The sequence below is a fragment of the Protopterus annectens genome, chromosome 3.part0 (genome assembly GCF_019279795.1).
Source record: "Protopterus annectens isolate FY-2018-M chromosome 3.part0, PAN1.0, whole genome shotgun sequence".
Taxonomy (NCBI): domain Eukaryota; kingdom Metazoa; phylum Chordata; order Ceratodontiformes; family Protopteridae; genus Protopterus; species Protopterus annectens.
This window is the reverse complement of record NC_056731.1, coordinates 1,873,816,537-1,873,836,350: the sequence shown is the minus strand read 5'-3', so window position 1 is coordinate 1,873,836,350 and position 19,814 is coordinate 1,873,816,537. Positions and strand designations below refer to the sequence as shown.

Sequence of the window (19,814 nt, the reverse complement as noted above, 5' to 3'; positions counted from 1 at the left end):
CTGTGTGGCACAGCAGGACAAGTGTTAACATCTTCCGATTGGAGTATCCACATCCTTCCTATGTCCACACAGTTTTTTTTTCCAAGTGCTCCAGTTTCTTCTCACATTTGAGTTGTGTGCTACAGTTGGACTGCCTTTTGTTTAAATTATTAACTGGTGTAGATACAATATCTGAGTGAATGTGCTTGAATCCTGCAACAATTTGGCACCCCATTCAGGATTTGTTCATAGCCTTGTGACCATTGTGTGATACGATAGGCTTCAGCTCCTTAGAGACCTTTATATGGATTATGCCAGTTGATGGAGAATGAATAGACAACTGAAGGTACATTGTTAAACTTATTCTGGCTATCTGATGTCACTATATAGTCAGAAACTGCCATCATGTCAAACTAAGGAAAATGTACAATATTATTTGTTTTCAAATACTTGTATTAAAAGAAGTGAATCCTCCCAATATTTTAGATGGTTTGGTTTGTGAGAAACTAAACACAGCAAAATAAATTCACATTATGAAACTAAATCATGTATCTGATATTTCATAAAGCTTCAGAAACATTCCAGACTCTCTGCAGAGCCACAGTAATGATATCCTGGAGGACTGTGGATTGGAAGCTTCCAAGAAAAAGTACTGCATACAAATAAATCCTAATGCTGTGTCAACGATGCATAGTTGTGTAAAAGTAACAGCAAAACTCATAAATAAATTTGAAGAGAAGATAAACAGAATGGGTAATGAGTATAGTTACTCTTGTAAAGAAGAACAAGATTTGTATTTGCATTGGTTTGTAACATCTAAATAAAGCAATTAAAAGAGAGAGCATTACCTTTTCCTTACTACTTGAATAAATGTGCCCAAGAATGCCAACTTCTAAACTTTGATCAGTACATGATGCAAACCAAGCTTTTTGACAGATAAAACCAGATGAAGAAATATCCAAATTCTGCACATTTAGTAGTATTTCATCAGCACCAAATGTGGTCTAAAAAGATGGTGCACAGGCAACTGAAAATTTGGAAGGTTTTGATCTTTTAGCATGAGATCTGACGCAAGAACAGCATGAAAGATTAATAAAGCTGCTAACCTGATTAAGGCATCATAATTTTTAGTTAAATAAGTACATTATACAATTAATTTACCATTACCTGTTTTATTTATTTATTTGCTGAGTAGTCATATAACTGTTTATGTATATACACATACATATATATGCATCAGATATTTCTCTGTTGAATTTGGCTTGCCCTCTCACAGCAAAAAAAAAAAAAAAAAAAAAAAAAAAAAACCTCCTCGAATAGCTTGCTTTTCTCCTCTCCTACTGGGATAGTGGTTCAACAATATGCAAGTCATATTTAACAACAGGAAAAAGAAAGAAATGTTGTCACCAATCAAAGGTTAGCCACCCCCCAAAAAAATGGCAAATGGAGTTTGACTGTATATATTTTGATGCAAAATACAGAATATTTTAGTTGCTAGGGATTTGGCCTGATCCTAAACTTAACTTTTATCATCATATTTATGTTACTAAGACTAAAATTAATAAACTCTCATTATGGGCATGGAGAATTTCTTATACTCTGGCTTCTGTATCTAAATTATTTACTGGAAAATGGATTCTGCTTTTTTCAACTTGAATATGTCCTTGCAGGTGTTTCAAAGAAAAGCCTCACTCCTTCAAGTAATTGTTAACAGAATCTGTGGACTTGCTATTTTGGCCTCTCATTACAAACACATACACACAAACAGTGATCCATCTTAGCCAAAGCCAAACGACTTCCAATTCAGCAAACTGCAGGCTTTCTTCTAGTTGCCCTGTTGCACAAACTTAAAAATACCTTTCCATTCTTCAATCAGGTCTTTTCAGTACTTTCCAAGATCTCTTCCGTCCAAACCCATCCCTCTTATAACAATTTTTTGCAGCAATCACAGACTTTTCATAACTGCTTCCGCACTTTTGGAAGTCCTTCCTGTCCACCTAAAGATTAGTAAATCCTATCTTGTCATAAGTACGTCCTTTAAAAATTACATGCATGATTCAACCAAATATAAATGCTTCAGGGATGTCTACCCTTTAAATAATCAAGCCACACCTTTCCATTTTCATTAATTACATATATTTCTTCTTTCAAAACACATGTAATTATTTTACATTAGACCACTTTTATACTTTCCTCTCCCCATCCTCCTTACTTCACCATTTTTCTTATTTCTGATTTAGATTGTAACTAGACAGCTAATTATGCAATGTATACTTTTATAATTTTTTTTCTTCTTGTTTTAGATGTTATGTCTTCTTCCATTTTAAACAATTCAGCTCGGTAGTATATTGTGGGTAAATGTTCTTTGTACATCGATATACATCATCACTTAAACATATTTCAACTTCTCTACTCTCTCTTCCATGGTCTCTTCACGTTATCTACTTCTCTTATAGCTATGGAACTTTACTACTATTGTGAACACTCCTTAAACATCAATGAACAATGCCCACAACATATGCCATTGGTAAAACAAAACATCTTTTTTTTTAATTTTTCATAAGTTTTGTATTAAGTACCATACTACTGTTTGCAACTTTCAATAGTGTCTGTTGTATGACCTTTCTTATTATTTTGGGCAACCTACTGGTGGATGAAGATTGAATGCTTGAGCTTCAGTGACCTGAAGTTCAACCTGTCGATGAGTGGAGCTCCTCCACAGGAAATCACCGTTGGTGAATTGTGCTGGAAGCGATTCTCTTTTGGGGGGAATTTCTACCTTCTTCAATTTGTTGCAATCACAGTGTTGGTATATATAAGTTTGGGGGAGGTACGAGGCTTGTTTTTTGGCACTTTTATTTTCTGTGAATGCAGTTTGGGGAATCCGATCATCTGTGAATTCGCTTTTTTACTCATAGTGGAAGACATTATTTTGTATATTTTAACTGTGCACTACTTCACTTTTATTAATGGCTGTATACAATCTCTCTTATTATTTTTTTTGTTTTGTGAACTACTTCACCTACACTATATCTGTAAATGGTCAGTTTTGATCAGTGCACAACCCCAGTAAACAATCACAAATAAAATACTTCTCTTTTAGTATAGTTGATTATTACAGTTATTTTGCTTATACTGCATTACTTTTTATAATTCTGCTTACCCAAATGTCTATGCGCTTAGTTTAGGTCTTTTTACAATATTTTAATTTGACCATGTTTATTTCTATTTTGTTTTTACATGTCATTCATAATTTTCTCTGCATCTCATTATTTTTTCTATGCTGTTTATTAAATCTGACTATGCACTCATAGGCAGGGTCTGAAAATGGTCTTGACTGAACAGTGCCTCATTTTGATTAACAAATTCATATAAATAAAGGTCAGCATCAAAGATGCAAGTAAGCATTAGAAACGCACTTTTCTAAAGGTACAGTGTGACCCTGCTAAGTGATTATTGGGGGAAGCCCCACAAAGTCTGATTTCTTAGCTGCATGCAGCATTGTCTTAGTCATAGTCAGGTTCTGAAAATGGTCCAGATGGATCAGTGCCCCTATTCTGATTAACAGATTCAAATGAATGAATAAATATCAGCATCAAAAAGAAGCAGTATGCACATCTGTATCCTTCTTGAGATACTGTGTCAGCCTGTTAAGCTGTTATGGGGAGAACCCCAGAAAGCTCAAGCTCTGTGCTACATGCAGTACTGCTTTTTCCTTCAATGTCAAAATCATTTGATATCTTCAGTTTCTGGGCAAATTAATTAGAAATGGCAGTTTCATTTAATCTTGCTTGAGTAAACTGTCCTGTACTCTTCTGTTGGCCAGATACGTGGAGTTTTCAGCTGCATAACGCTCATAAGCAACACACAAAGTATTTTCTAAAAGCTGGTCAACTTAAACTTCTCTCTGAAAGGAAAAAAAGAGTACCTTAGGGAAATCTATAAATACATGAGGAGAACATGCAAACCACCACAAACGGATGCCATGAACACAACCTACAATCTTAATGATGCAAGGCAGCAGCAGTACTAACTAACCAGCAACTACTGTACCGATGGTATGTTGCTGTCATTACCTGTGGCATGCTCATTTTTTTAACTGTGAATCTACAATTAAAAAAACTGTGACATAACACTAAAACAAAGAAATGCCACTACTGAAAAACAGGCCATAAAAGCTTAGGCAACTTACCTTTGAAGTACAGTAGTAGCTGGTAAGAATACACACAGGCTTTTGGTGAATGTTGCTCATCCTAAGATAAACAAAACGTGACTATGAAGTTGCAACACAAATCAGCCTGAGTCAAATCCGTTTTAATACCTTCTTCATAACTGATACTGTGGAAAGGCTAGAAAAAAAGTGTTTTAATGACGCTTATGTCTGAAACAACACGAATAATTTAGCAAGGGCTGAACATTTAGTTGAGATGTGAAACATCTACAGTAAATGTCCACAGTTTTGTGGCCAATATTTTGTGTGAAATTACAGACTCATGAACAGATTGTATAATACCTGTTCATCTCTGGATGCGTGTGTGCCTAACATGCATGTGTGACACTGATGACCACCGTTTACACTCAATGAGATGCTCGTAAGTACACAAATATCAAAAGTGGAAGGAAGGCCAAATATCATACTGCTATTTAGAAAAGTAATGGAGAGTCCTCATTCAGATTCCCATTTCAGAAAGTCACACCATTACGACTACATTGCCAGGGGAAGACTTTCATTGAACAGCAGTAGTTAAGCGCAGGGTTCAAGAACATACTCATACGAAGCTAGTTCAAAGGATTTCGATTGTGTATACAAAGAAACTATATTAAAAATGCTCAAAGCTTTTATGTGGTTAAATAAAGTACAGAACATGGTGGAAAATGTAATATATTACGTTCTAAAAACAATGTTTTTTGGGGGAGGTCTTTGTTTCTCACTATATATAACCTTTTCACCAGCGATTGTTAAAAAAAACTGCTTGCTGTATTACTTGGGCAGAAGTAGAACTGGCGTGACTTTCTTCATACTTAGCTATAACAAACAAAACCACGTGGAGGCATACCTCTCAAATGTCCCACATTTTGCAGATTTTCTAGATTTTAACACGTATTTTCGGACTGTTTCTCATTACATTTGCGGACTTATAGCAAATCACCGAAGACAAGGATTGAAATCACTAAATAACTAATGTTTGAGTTCGGACTGCATATTCTTTAGAAAATACATGCTAATGCAAAACCTATTATTGTATCTGGTTTTCGAGGTCTACACCTACTGAGCTCTCGCACAGTCACTTAGAGACTTCCTACTAGAAGCACCTTTCTCTTCTGCAAACAAGTGCTGTTTGCTAAATATTACAAAAAGAGTGTCTGAGAGACTACAGAACTTAACTTACAAACGTATCATATGAAAAACTCTTGACTTCCAGCATGTTGAAACTGAACCACGTTGTATTATTATCTTTATTAATTTACTACTGGAGGCTGCCTACATAAAACTCTGAAAAATCACTCCTTAAATATAAGACCACAAGGCCGACGACTGTCACAAACATCATGTCACACTCCTGAGTCCTTAAAATGAAACAATCGTATATAACTACGGAGAAACCAAGGACTGTAGTGTAAAATTATTAAAGGATGCTCAAACGACGATAAGGATATATGGCAATTCAACGTCCCACAGTTTCAGTAGCCCGAGGGAACAAATCTCCGCTTCATTCAATTCACGCGCACCTCAACGCTCTCTCTTCTGGTATTTGTACTCGACAGAAACGCGGTTCAACCTCTCAGTGTTAGCCTAAACCATTCACGAAGATAAAGGTATACCTGTGATCTGAACACAGAAACAAGTTATCATTTTACAAAACAATGTAAGAAAAACAACAGCAGCATCTTAGAAATAGTTAATTATAATTCTATGGAACTTGCTTTCTCGTTGTATGTGACAGCAGAGTGAGTATTTTCAGGAAAAAACATACCAGTACCCCCTGCTTTTAAATATTGGTAGTGTCGTGTTGTCTGCTATGGCGTGGAGTAGCGGAGTTGGAGGTCGGCTTGACAGATTTTGCGTCCCGTACAGGTTGTCAGTAGTCAGGATACCGGTCCTGAGGGGAAAGCATCCACACATCTGCATTCCCTCGCCTGTGTCCAGTAAGCGTTTTTAAAGAAGAGCAGGAAAAGGTGCCGTTGGGAAAAAAAAGCTGAGATGTTATTATGCAGTGTGTAGATTTTTGTCTTATTACAGTTCGGAGGCACTGACAGACACGTAAGTGACTCTATTGTCCCCTTTTTGAGGAGAAAGCTTAATTGCTATCCAAACCCTCCCTGCCACTGGTTTTATCATCCGCAAGGTGGCCGAACCTTGAATTAATGGGAACGTTTTTTATATACCATGGAAAGAGGCTAACCAGAATGTGTGGCTCTTTCAGCGAACTACGCAGAAGATTTATTTTTTATTTAATGTGTTTATTGTAAGACCGCTGTACGTGTGGATGATGATTTTGCTTTGTACCGGGCATGTTTGACACTGGGTTTGGGTGATGCTGCGGTGTCCTCTCTGGTTTATAATTTTGTTGCAGCCATCATTCACAATACTACTGAGTGCCAGTTAGTAGGTCACAGTGGTATCTGTGTCACATTAGTACAACTAATGACATAAATTAATAACATTTTTCAGTAATATTAGCTTCTCCCTTTATGCGCCCATTTGGACATTGGTTACATATGTTTTCCAATATTAGTTTGATCAGCTTTATGTCACCTCCTTTGGACATGACAGATTGGTTACCACATTGCGCTGGTACTTTCTGTCGTTTGATTATGGGTTTTGCAGCTGCGGTTGGCTTTGATGTGAGTAAAATTACTGTTTACCTCATGTGGGGTGACAAACACATAAACTAGTCTTTTTTTCGGTTAAAAGGCTTCCCAGGCAGAATGCAGAATCGTGCAGCAGGCAGCGACACTTAACCATAAGGTGTACATTTCAACTCGTTTTTATTTAAAATATATCTGGCATTTTTCTTTTTTGTTTTCATATAGTACAGTATGGGGTTGTCTGACTCACCACTGCTGGATACCTCCCAAGTTCACATGTGTAAAGTTTAATGCAGGTGCTCGTCAGATAACTTGTGCAGTGATAATAGTCTGGCTTGTTGTAATGCAGCATTTCCTTTACACTCCTTTAAGTATTTATATTACCGTAACGCGGAAGTACTATTTCATCACCTAAAATGGCAGTAAACAGATAAGTTAGAAAATACATTCATGTAATGTCCTAACCTTGTGGACTTCTTGAAGTGTTGCACTGACAGTGTTACTGGGGTTGCTGTGGGTTCTTAATCCGATACACTTCAGATTTATTTATTTTTTACATTTGAACAAACGTTCAGCTTTGCCTCCTGCCTTTTTCCTGATTGTTCATTACCCCTTTTACTCATCTTGTGCATTGTAGGTACATACTCACTCTGTGGTTAGGGTAACAACACTTCATGAGGATATTCCACTACATTTAAGCCCAGAGTCAGTAAAGCTTTGTTTTCTCATTATGATAGAGAGATGTAAAACTTGTGACAGATGCAGACAGTGTCCTGAGTGTTGTCTAATGTTCTTGCCCATCTCCTGTGATGAAACGGCATTGGTCTGCCTAAAACACATGTTCATGGAATTTCATATAGATCATGGTTTATTCTGGTTCATTTTAATTTCTAATAAGATGGGGTGACAAATGCAGACAATTAAACAAAATGTGGTTGTTTACATTATTTGAACCTAGCACCATTTTCTAGTTGAAACTCTTATAGTAAATGGGTGAAGACCACTTGTTAACCTGAAAGGTTAAGTGTATTTACTGCATTGCAGTTTTGAGTTTATTTGGATAAGAGCATGACTCTCCCTCCCACCACCAGTCACATCTGTGTATGTGTGAATCATGCTTTGCTGATGCCACTGAGTTAAATGTACTAATAGATAGTCGCCTATTTCACAATATGGTTAGAAAAATAACAGCTTTGTACAAAGACTGTAGCACAGGAGAAGCATGGTATAATTGTGCATTACAGTATTTGGTGTTTGTGGTTTCATGTAGTTAGGGTAGATGCATGTATATTTGTTGCCATTTAATAAGGAATGTTGGCTAGCAGAGAATCAGTTTGTATTACGAATGTATATCTTGCAGAGTAGTATAGTATGCCACCAATCAATTTTGTAGATTTGTAGCTTAGTGACGCTACATGTGTTGCAACTGTAAACATTTAGTTAATTATGCACCTGCATTTGAAGGGTCATGTTTAGAACACCAGTGTCCTAAATTATTTGGTGTTTTTGGGTTTAAGTCAGAAGAGACTGAATGTAGCAGATATTGGTGATTAAGAGCTAAGGTGTCGCCATGTGTCTTAAGTGTTTTAGTTAGTGTTTTCAATAATAAGGTATTTACTAGACCAGAAGAGCTACTGTAGTATGGAACATAGATTATAGTGATGATCTTGCTTGTTAGAGGAACGTACAGCATAGCTGGCTTTAAAGTTTAGAATGGGAAAGCCTTGGGGCAAACGAGGTGCATAGAGCTGAATCATATGCAGGTTTGTGAGGAAGCAGGTTATATGTAATATACTAAGATACTCAGGTTGGTGGGTGTTTTGCATATGATGCATGTAGTTTGCAAGGGGTAATTATGCAGAATTCTAAGCTGAATGAGGAGTGAGTAAGTGAAGAAAGGAAAGATTTCAAGTGTTAAGGGGTACAGTGGCAAGTGGAATATTCTGCTTTTTATAAAAAAAAGTTGTTCTGTTCTGTTGGTAAAAGCTAAGAGACTTGTAAGCCTTTGTATAGCATATAGTAGCGGCCCCATCTGTACACAAGCTGAGCAGAGCAAAAGTAATTTGGTTTATGCAAATTGATGACCTAAAGAGGCTGGTATTTGTTTAATTGTAGAAGCCCTAGTTGTTGATCCCTTACACTTGTTAAACAAGTATAAATACCTATATGTGCCTTGACCATGCATTTTTTGGCAAGCTATTAACTTTGAAATTACCTGAGAGCATTATGCTTTGATCAGTTATTACTATGTTGAAGAATAACATATTGCATTGTATAATCTGCTATTCTGTATGCTGTCACATGAGACCCATATGAATGGCTCCCATGAGACTTCCTTCATTAATTATGTAAGCTTCATAGTCTGGGGTTTTTGAGCTTACTGTTACATATGCCTTATTACATATGCCTTATTTCTAAAACTGTTCTGTTGAATGAAAAGTGTCTTAAATCTATGTAAATAGAGAAAATTCCATTATGAATGTTTCTTCTCTTTTGTTTGGTGCAGGTTGTAGAAAGAGTGTATATGAGCCTGTATTTGGATAGGGTTTTGAAGATTTTTTTTAGTTTTAATTTCAGATATGTATTGGTAATAAGATGAACCCAGGTTCATTTAACATTATTCAAATAAATATTGGCTCATTTCCAGCAGAACCTGCTAATCTCAGTATTGACATGTTCATGAGTTTTTTTGCATACTGTTATTTAGAAAGTGGAGTTTCTTACATCATATGTTGCATTGTGTATTGTGATGGTGGTGACAGGATAGTTATATGTGTGTCAGTATGGGGTTTCTGTGGGTGGGTTATATTTCGACACAGACTTGTGAACTGCACATTAAAAGGAACAGAAATGGTGGAGTAGTCATTGCATTGTGTTTCATTGAAGTATGTATTAGTATATATGTGCAAAATACAGTTTGTGAAATATTTTATTCAGTATGATGGTACTGTAATGGTACATATGGACTTAAACATCTCTTAGTTTCAAAATTACAGTTATGTTAGTGCACTTAAATATCATTATCTCTGTATTTCCTGTTGTAGCTTTATCGACTGAGACTAACTGTGTATTATTTTTTTCCTAGCTGAATGACTGAACTAATTCTCTGGATTGAGTATGAGTAGAATGCAAAAACCCTTGCAGTGACAGAAGGTTGTCAGAAAACTCTGTCATTATGTCAACTGTATTTGTATTTCTGAAATAAACATGATGAAAGCAGAAGCATCGATGGAAAGGACAACACTCCGAAGTGCCTCTCCTCACCGGAATGCTTACAGGACTGAGTTCCAAGCACTAAAAAGCACCTTTGACAAACCTAAAATTGATGGTGAAGAGAATCCCAAAGATGAGTCAGGAAACTCTCAACAGACTAGGGGGAGGAAATATGGATCCCATGTCAACAGAATCAAGAACATGTTTATGCAGATGGGGATGGAGCCCAATGAAAATGCTGCATCACATCCCAAGTCAAAACCTAAAGGAGATGCACCACCACAAAAAATAGCTAAACCTCATTCACTTTTTGAAAACTCAGATCATACTGCTGCTAAACTGGATTCAGCGGTTTCAGAGAGAATTAGTAGATGTGATACAAAACATGATGGCCCCTCTTATTCTAAGTTTACTGAAACTCGAAAAATGTTTGAACGTAACAGCTGTGAAGCCGCATTTTTGAACCAGTATTCCTTAAAAAAGGAAAGGAAAGGATCTAATGAATTCTTGGATGAGTGGCATGGGTCTAAGTCTAGCAGGGGAAGCACAGATTCATTGGACAGTCTAAATTCAAGAACGGAAGTGGTTTCCCCAACAGTAAGCCAGCTCAGTGCAGTATTTGAAAATGTCGATCCAAGTAACATAAAAATCATTGAAAAGTCTAGTAAAGAAGATCAGTATTCTGTAACTGGACCGTATCCATTCAGTGCATCCCCCAACAGACTCACCCCAGATGAAGATGATGACATTTCTAGATCAAAACCAACAGCAGATAAAAAGACTTACTGTGCTGTGGAACAGAACTCAAAACCAGTCAGCACTTGTAATTCTCAGCTAAACATACCACCTTCAACTTGCAGCACTGGGGTCACTGTAAATACTTCCGCAGAGTCAAACAGAGAACAGGAAATAAAAATAAACAATGAAGAGACTCATAGCCCTGTTGAGCATTCATGTAAAGAAGAAATGACTAACATCACAAGTGAAGTTGGGTTTGCTGATTTCAGTACTGGAAACCTTGAAAATAAAGTGCCTGATACATCTGGGAATCAGCAGTATTTTAGCTCCGAAGATTTGAAGGCCGCTGTTGTTAGAGCTGAAATTGTGGCCGTTCAGAGAGATTCATCAACAAGTGAAGAATCAGTTACTGATGTTATTGCCGATGCTTCACACCCCTCACCAGTGGACACAAGGGAAAAGGTGGCCACAGAGAACCTTTTTATTCAGCAGAGGTATGGATTTAGTGATGGTGATGTGTACAGGATACAGGGTGGCTATAATTCCTTGTGGGGGGAAACATGCACAGAACAGGATGACAGGCAGTATAGTGATGAGGATGAAGAAGAAGATGATGATGACGATGAACATGACTATGAGCCAGACACAGGATTTACTGAAATTTCTGGTTTGCCAGATGAGGAAGATGCTCCAGAAAACAGAAAAATTAAATTCAGCACTGCCCCTATAAAAGTAAGTTGTACTTTTTGATAAATATGTTAAGTATTATGTGTCATCCATTTTCATTTATGCTTATGGCATGAACTAAAATGTGATAAAAATGAATGGTTGTTTCGTCTGGATTTTTTTATGAGGAAACATGCTGCATGGCTGTTATTTTATTGTGCAGTTAATGGGAGTTTTTAAGAGCTGAATGAAATGAAAGAAATAGTGACCATTTAGCCCAAATTGTAAATGTTTAGAAAATATTATATTTCCAGTCATAAATGCACAAGCATTTATGTAATACATATTTGCATGTGCAATATAGCTACATCTATTTATGTATCTGTATATATGTTTGTATCTGTATGTACGTGCCCAAGAATGTATGTGTGTGTGTGTGTGTGTGTGTGTGTATATATATATATATATATATATATATATATATATACATACATTTGTGTATACAAATAAATATAGTCATACACACACCCATGATACACAAATATGTATATGTGGAGAATTACAGATTACCAAAGCTCTGAAATTCAGCACTTTCAGACAATTTACTGAAAAGGTCATAATCATATGAAGAGGATCTACAAAGCAGATTTCTTCTCGTCCCCAGTGCACACTGACCTGAGTTAGTTACAACAAGAGCATGAGTGCTGGGAACTGAACCCATCATGCCAAACAATATTAGGAAAACATGTCAGTTGAAAAGACTAGTGGGCTTGCAGCATTTTTATTCTGTCTCAAGTCCATTGAACCACATGACATGGAACATAAGTAGATATGTACATTTGTTTGTGTATATCTGTCTGTCTATATCTATCAATATATATGAGCATATATAAGTAATACATTTTTTTTTACTTGTGATTTTTTCAAAAGGTTAGCCTTGTTTTTGGCAAATATTACTAATATATGCATGTACCTAATGGGTTATATACATAGATATGTTTATACATGGGTATCTATATTGTACTGTCTGTCTGCACGTATGCATAGTATGTATGTAGTCATATGAGGTAATGTTACTCCTGTATCAATTGTGTAATGCATGCATGTGGATTTTGCTATCAGATTTTAAACATATTAGAGTCTGATATGAATTGACAGATGAGTAAAGAAAATGCTGATACTGAAATTGTTAGAGTGTCATGAAGGACATTGAATGCTTTTCTTGTTTTTTTGCATTTTCTTACAGTTCATATATCATTGCTGATTGGTTCACTAAAAATCTATTGAAAATTTGCAGTACGTTAAAGCATCTCTACTGTTTTAGTCAGGTCAAGTTTATTAGTTTTTCTGCCATGACATGGTTTAAGATTTTGGGTCCACGGTTTTCTGTTTACTATTTCTTTTTGAATGTAGTGTTCGTTGCTGTTGAATCAGAGAAATATGTTAATCTTTATATATTTTCCTGTGTTTTCACCCTTTACTTTTATTGCTTTCTGTATAGCAGTCAGTTGATTTTGAAGGTGTTGTATATTCAGATTATTTGAAACAATCATTTAAAGAATGACATCACCCCACATCTGTCAGACATGGACCTAGTCATCCTACTGCACATAATCTCTCTCTCATACAGAAACATATTCTAAAGTTTATAAAGAATATACAAGAAAGGATTTGATGTCCATCCAATCCATGCGATAAATGGAGCATGTAGATGCTTCAGTCCCACACCACAAACTATTAGTTGTATTGCCCAGAGCAATATTAAAACTGGTAATGGAATTACATTGTAAGTACATTTTTTTCCAGCAATTTCTAAGGTATTCTTCTAATGTGTAAATTGTGCTGTATCTACAACCTCCTTATTATGACCCCTTATTCCACTAATTGTGTTCCTTTTCATGCCTTTATCATCCATTTGGATTATCACATCTTATCTGCCGTATTCCTTCTTTTTCCCAAAGTGTTCTTACTTATTTTTTAAATTTATCAATGTAGTTCCACCCTAATATTCTATTCAGTATGCTTGTAGCTCTTTTCAGTAAACGTTCAACCAGTCTAATTTCTTTCTCTCCTTCTGTGAGGTTTTGTAAATACTAGTATGTATCTTCATATAGAGGCTCACAAGATTGCTTTTCAAAAACAGAATAATCATCGTTGTTCTAGATTGGGTTCCCCTGCCTAGGTACCCTGTCATTCTGTGTGATTGTAGCCACAGCAACAGTAAAAAATCCACAGTTTATTTATAGATAGTACACAAGGTTAAGCGCTTTCTTCCCTTAATGAATAGGGACTTCTTCAGAATACAAAACACGTATACACACATAATCATAAAACCCAGCCTTATATAATCCTCCCTTAATTGGGACACCAATTAAATGTTTAAGAAATTTAAAAATTTAAAGAAACATACATAATTTGAAGTCCATAAACGGACTACCCACATGTTAAAACACAAAAATATTAAAGACTTGCACACTGATAAATTAATGAATTTTTACCCAATATCACTAAATATACTATATTAAATCACAACATAACTCAGCCCACTTCGATGAAGGGTTCAAGTGGATCATATTGTGTAAACAATAATTCTTACCAAATGAATTTAATAAATATTTAATATAAAATCCAACATTTAGAATAAATAATTCCATATGAATGTTGCTATATATTCCAATATACTTACAATATGGTACAAGGGGGGACGATGAATACCATAAGTGATAAAAAGTTGCTAAAAACAACCAGTTATACACTCTTTCTCAACCTAAAATATGTCTCAATTTTTGGACGCTTGAAATACTGATAGCCTCATTTAAACCAGGACTGTTAGCAGCATCTAATTTAAGTTGCCATCTTAATTCACTCATGTCCAAATGGGCATCTAAAACTCTCCCCTGTGGGTTCTTAATTAAATGCTGTATAACCAAAAATTGAAAAATGTGATTACCCATTTGGTGAATATGTCTTGCCAAAGCGTTAGTTAATCTAAGATGTTTAATATCGGATAGGTGTTCCCCTATCCTATTTTTAAATGATCTAACATATAAAGGCCCCTTTCACGTTTTTCCAAAACTTCCTAAACAATCTGCCTTAAAAAGGCTTCTGGATATCCCCTTACTTTAAACATGTTCAAAATGTTCTTTACTTCATTAAAATTAACATCTGAACTAGTCAACCGGGCCACTCTAACCAATTGTCCTTTTACTATAGATTTTTTCTGGCATAATTCGAAAGCAAATGTGAAAAAGAAATAAGAAAAGTACTGCTAAATAGATCAGGGCAGTTTTCAACAAATATGTCGTATAGCGAGGAGGGTTTGCTTTATGATTTAGTACATGATGGTGGAATCTGTTTGATGAAACCAGATAAAGGCAATGGGATGGTTATTATGGACAGGTCTGACTATTTGAATGCAATTAACATTTTATTACTGGATGCCACTTATGTTGAAAGTTCCCTTAATGAAATACATGTTATGTATAAAAAAATCGATCTGTTAATAGATGACATGTTGTATCAGGGCCAAATAAATGAGGATGAGCATGCATATATGATTAACAAATTCTCAATGGTACCTAATATATTTGGAATTTCCAAAATCCATAAGGGACTTAGGAACCCACAATTTAGGCCCATAGTGGATGGCAAATGATCAAACACCTGTTTTATTAGTAAATTTTTAGATCAGAAACTGCAAGCCGGTTTAAAAACATTCTCTTACATATGTAAGGATTCTTGGGAATTCCTTGATAAAGTGGGCAAAATTAAATCTGATGAGAACAGCATTTTGGTCACTATAGATGTGGTAAGCCTTCTTACGGTGATACCACACCAAGAGGGATTAGTTTGGTTAGAAAACCAGTTATTTAATATAGGTTTATATGACTAGGACATCATAAATGTATGTGTCACCCTCATGGAAGTAGTGCTTATAAATAACTACTTATGTTTTGAGGGCCAGTATTATAGACAGAGAACGGGGGTAGCAATGGTTGCAGCATGTGCCCCCGTCTTTGCTAATTATATCATGTCATACTGGGAGCAAAAATTTGTATTTAATAGTGTATTTAAACCAAACATTGTTTTTTATACAATGTTTTTGGATGATTTGTTCATTTAATGGAAAGGCACAGAGGTGGAGCTTCAACAATTTTATGGTTATATAAATGAGACAGCCAGCTTTTTGAAATTCACCCATCAACATAGTAGGGAAAGTATTGTATATTTGGATGTTGAGTTATTCATTATTGAAAAGAATGGTATTGAATCAAGAATTCATCAAAAGCAAACCTTTTCTAATTTATATTTAGAGTTTATAGGTGCACACCCATTATGCCAGGAAAAATCTATAGTAAAAGGACAATTGGCTAGAGCTGCCCGGATGACTAGTTCAGATGTTAGTTTTAATGAAGAAGTAAAGAACATTTTGAACATGTTTAAAGTAAGGGGATATCCAGAAGCTTTTTTAAGGCAGATTGTTCAGGAAGTTTTGGAAAAATATGAAAGGGGCCTTTATAAACCAATTTTGATTTATGGTAAGGATGGTAATAGTGCTGTGACTCAAACAATGGAACCCTTTAGTGGTTTAGGTTTTGTTATTTGTTACAACCAAGGTGTGCAAAAGATTGTAGACATTATTTACAATAATTGGGATATTTTACAATTTCATGTGAATATTGCCCAAAAAGTAGGAAAAGGACGAAAAATAATTTATAAAAGGGATAGGTCCTTTAAAGACATTTTTGAAGGGCATAAGGTGGATAATAATTTTAGTTCCAATAGAATAAAAGGGAATTTTAAATGCCAACATTGTAATTTTTGTCCACACATTTTGGAGACAGGGGACAAATTTGTGTTAAATGGAAGGAACATTTATATTCAGGGACATTATAACTGTGGTACCACTAATGTTGTATATTTGGCCAAGTGCTTGATGTGTCCCGCTTTTTATGTGGGAAAAACTGTTAGATCATTTAAAAATAGGATAGGGGAACACCTATCAGATATTAAACATCTTAGATTAACTAACGCTTTGGCAAGACATATTCACCAAATGGGTAATCACATTTTTCAATTTTTGGTTATACAGCATTTAATTAAGGACCCACAGGGGAGAGTTTTAGATGCCCATTTGGACATGAGTGAATTAAGATGGCAACTTAGATTAGATGCTGCTAATAGTCCTGGTTTAAATGAGGCTATCAGTATTTCAAGCATTGTAAAATTGAGACATATTTTAGGTTGAGAAAGAGTGTATAACTTTTTGCTTTTAGCAACTTTTTATCACTTATGTTATTCATGGTCCCCCTTGTACCATATTGTAAGTATATTGGCATATATAGCAACAATCATATGGAATTATTTATTCTAAATGTTGGATTTTATATTAAATATTTATTAAATTCATTTGGTAAGAATTATTGTTTACACGATATGATCCACTTGAACCCTTCATCGAAGTGGGCTGATTTATGTTGTGATTTAATATAGTATATTTAGTGGGTTCTATGGGACCAAGAAGATCGACAAGCAGAAGAGTAGTGATTGTGTTTGGGTTAGATAAGTGAGTTAGGTAGAACCATTTAGTGATATTGGGTAAAAATTCATTAATTTATCAGTGTGCAAATCTTTAACATTTTTGTGTTTTAACATGTGGGTAGTCCGTTTATGGACTTCAAATTATGTATGTTTCTTTAAATTTTTTAATTTCTTTAACATTTAATTGGTGTCCCAATTAAGGGAGGATTATAAAAGGCTAGATTTTATGATTATGTTGTGTACGTTTTTTGTGTTCTGAAGAAGTCCCTATTCATTAAGGAAAGAAAGCGCTTGACCTTGTGTAGTATCTATAAATAAACTGTGGATTTTTTACTGTTCCTGTGGCTGCCTTCCATTCCTGCTATCTGTTCTGGAGTTTGGACACTATTTGTGGATTCTGTGTGATTGTCCCACATACTTCATATGTTAAAGTGCATGATTAAATTTAGGAGCAATTTTATCAGTTCCAAATCTTTTTTTCCTCACCCAGCTTATTCACAATTATCCCAGCAAGTCTCTCCTTTATGTGTATGCTCCCTGTCCCTCAGTATGCAATGTTATATTTGGTCTCCCTAAACATTTGTTACCATTTCAGGAACAAACGTAAGTTTCATAAGATTCTTGTTTAATTCGTTCCTCCATATGTTGCCAGTGGACCAGCCTTTTGTATCATCATATAATTGTATTTTCTTCTCCTGTCCTGACAATACTCAAGACTTACTACAGAGCACTGTAACTCTCCACTTGCTGATCATTCTTTCTCTAGACAGCAGGCAGCTGCCCCCCAACCAACAACTGCTCTTTATTTCTTTTCAGAGCTCCAAATTCTTATTCACTTTACTCCCTGCTGGTAAGAGTGTCAAAAGACTTTTTGAAGAAAAAAAGACATCTTTTTTTTTTTTTTTTTTTTTTGCTAGGTGCAGACACAAAGCAAAATAAGCCACTGCTGTGTCTTGAATCCATATCTTAGATATTCTGTTTGGCAAGTGATTATTTATAAGTATTGCTGTCACAGAAGTGACCACTAGATCTTAGTAGTAAAAGACAGGTTTACAATGACAGTGGCTTTGCACATAGTTGACATCTTAAAGCACTTCATAATTTAACATGCTCTGTTGGGTAAAGGATACGTTTACAATGACAGTGGATTTGCACGTAGTTGAGATTTTAAAGCAGTTCATAATTTAGCACGCTCTGTTGGCACAACAGTAGGTAAATACAATTGCTCTCTGCTCATGTCCTCAAAGAAGGGAAGGTTATGGCATTGAACAGCATTTTACCTTCACCAAAAGCAATGGCTAAATTAAAAGATAAAATAATTAGCTGTTGTCATTCTAGGGGGATACATTGTGTATCTGCATGGAATGAACTGGACAGCTGACCCCCCCCCATTTTTGTGATAAATGATCTGTACCACTTAATCCCTTAGTTCTTACACACTGGCTAAAACTATATTGCTGCTCTGTAGTGTTTTTTTCAGGTTTAACTTTATTGGGCTGAATGCACCAGTAATGACTTATAAGCATTAAGAAGCCATATTTCTGAAACATTAGCATGTCCTTAAGGGGTTATTTGTATATATTCCATGGGCCCACATTACAAGGGGTTTAAAGTATTACACAATGAAGACTCTAGCTTTGCTGGGCCTTTCATCTAGTTTTACTGAATGTTTTGCCTGTAACTTTACAGCACACCCTCTGTTCCATGTACAGTGCCTACCTTGCATTCATTTCTATCGGCAACTCGGTGGGGGGGGGGGGGGAGTACCCATATTTATTTGCAATTCTATTTTCTCTCACCAGATTGCATACAGTATTAATCTGAAACTGACTGAAGTTTTAGTAACAGTCAGTAATATTAATTATTATATTACAGTCAGTTACAGAAACCATCTGTGACCTTTTAAATAATGTGGAATACTTTAACTGGTTAGAAAACTTAACTATCAAACCAAATACCTTGCTTGTGGACGACTTTAACTATCCATCTGTAACTGGCAAACATATACATCCAACAGGAAATATACCAAGAGATTACTAGATTTCATATATATTAGCAAATTCTGCTACAGGACACAAACATGCAGTAAGATGTCACAGACATTTTTAAGTGCTTTTCATCTCACTAATAGCGAGACTTCCTCAGATAACATACCATGTTATCTTGCCATTCTTATATGTGTGGAGCTGGGTTGATTGTTGCATTAAATTGATTGGTTAGTTTTAATATAAGAATAGCAAGAGAGCATGGTATGTTATCTGAGGAAGTCTCACTATTAGTGAGACGAAAAGCACTTAATAAAAGCGTCTGTGACATCTTAGTGCTTGTTTGTGTCCTGTAGCAGAATTTGCTAATTTGTTGGTGTTTCAAGTTTACCGGTTTGTAGTTTTCATATATACAGAAGACCAAATTGCTCCCCTTCCCATCACAGGAGTCAATCTTCTAGATCTTATTTTTACAAATGCATCTTCAGTTACAGCCCCACTTTTAGCTTTTTCCTAGTCAAATCTGACCATCATATTGTGACCTAGTGCTTTAAAATGTGCTGTGCAGTTCATAAAATCACCTCAGATTTCAAAGATTACCTCAAACTAGTTACTTATTGTTTACCAGTCTTCCTTATAATCAAATTGTAAAGCTGCCCTACAGACCTTGTACTTAAGGTTGCTACGTATTCCTCTGAATTTTACTCTCTCTCATATAGAAGTTTTAATGAATGTGTACCTCACCAACACAAGCATAACGGCAAGTTTAAAATGAATCTAATATATTGGAGCTCCCACATCAGCAAGTTCTATAACAAAAAAAAAAAAAAATACTTGACCATCTATAAACAGTCTTCATTTTGTCATTATAAAATATATTTA

General features: G+C 35.5%; 1 protein-coding gene and 1 long non-coding RNA gene across 2 annotated transcripts in view; one reads left to right on the top strand and one right to left on the bottom strand.

Annotated features, from left to right (window-relative positions):
- Positions 1-1,293: 1,293 nt before the first annotated feature.
- Positions 1,294-5,715, bottom strand: LOC122797142. Its single transcript, XR_006364033.1, has 3 exons — positions 5,370-5,715; positions 4,172-4,328; positions 1,294-3,886 (listed from the first exon to the last, which is right to left on the bottom strand). It is a non-coding gene; the product is annotated as an uncharacterized LOC122797142 (long non-coding RNA).
- Positions 5,716-6,019: 304 nt separating this feature from the next.
- Positions 6,020-19,814, top strand: part of PPP1R9A (protein phosphatase 1 regulatory subunit 9A) — a 2,260,036-nt gene continuing 2,246,241 nt past the window's right edge. Inside the window, exons 1-2 of the mRNA XM_044065941.1 lie at positions 6,020-6,241; positions 9,875-11,472. Coding sequence (XP_043921876.1) covers positions 9,997-11,472 — 1,476 coding nt within the window. The 5' untranslated portion in view covers positions 6,020-6,241; positions 9,875-9,996. The remainder of the gene's footprint in view (positions 6,242-9,874; positions 11,473-19,814) is intronic.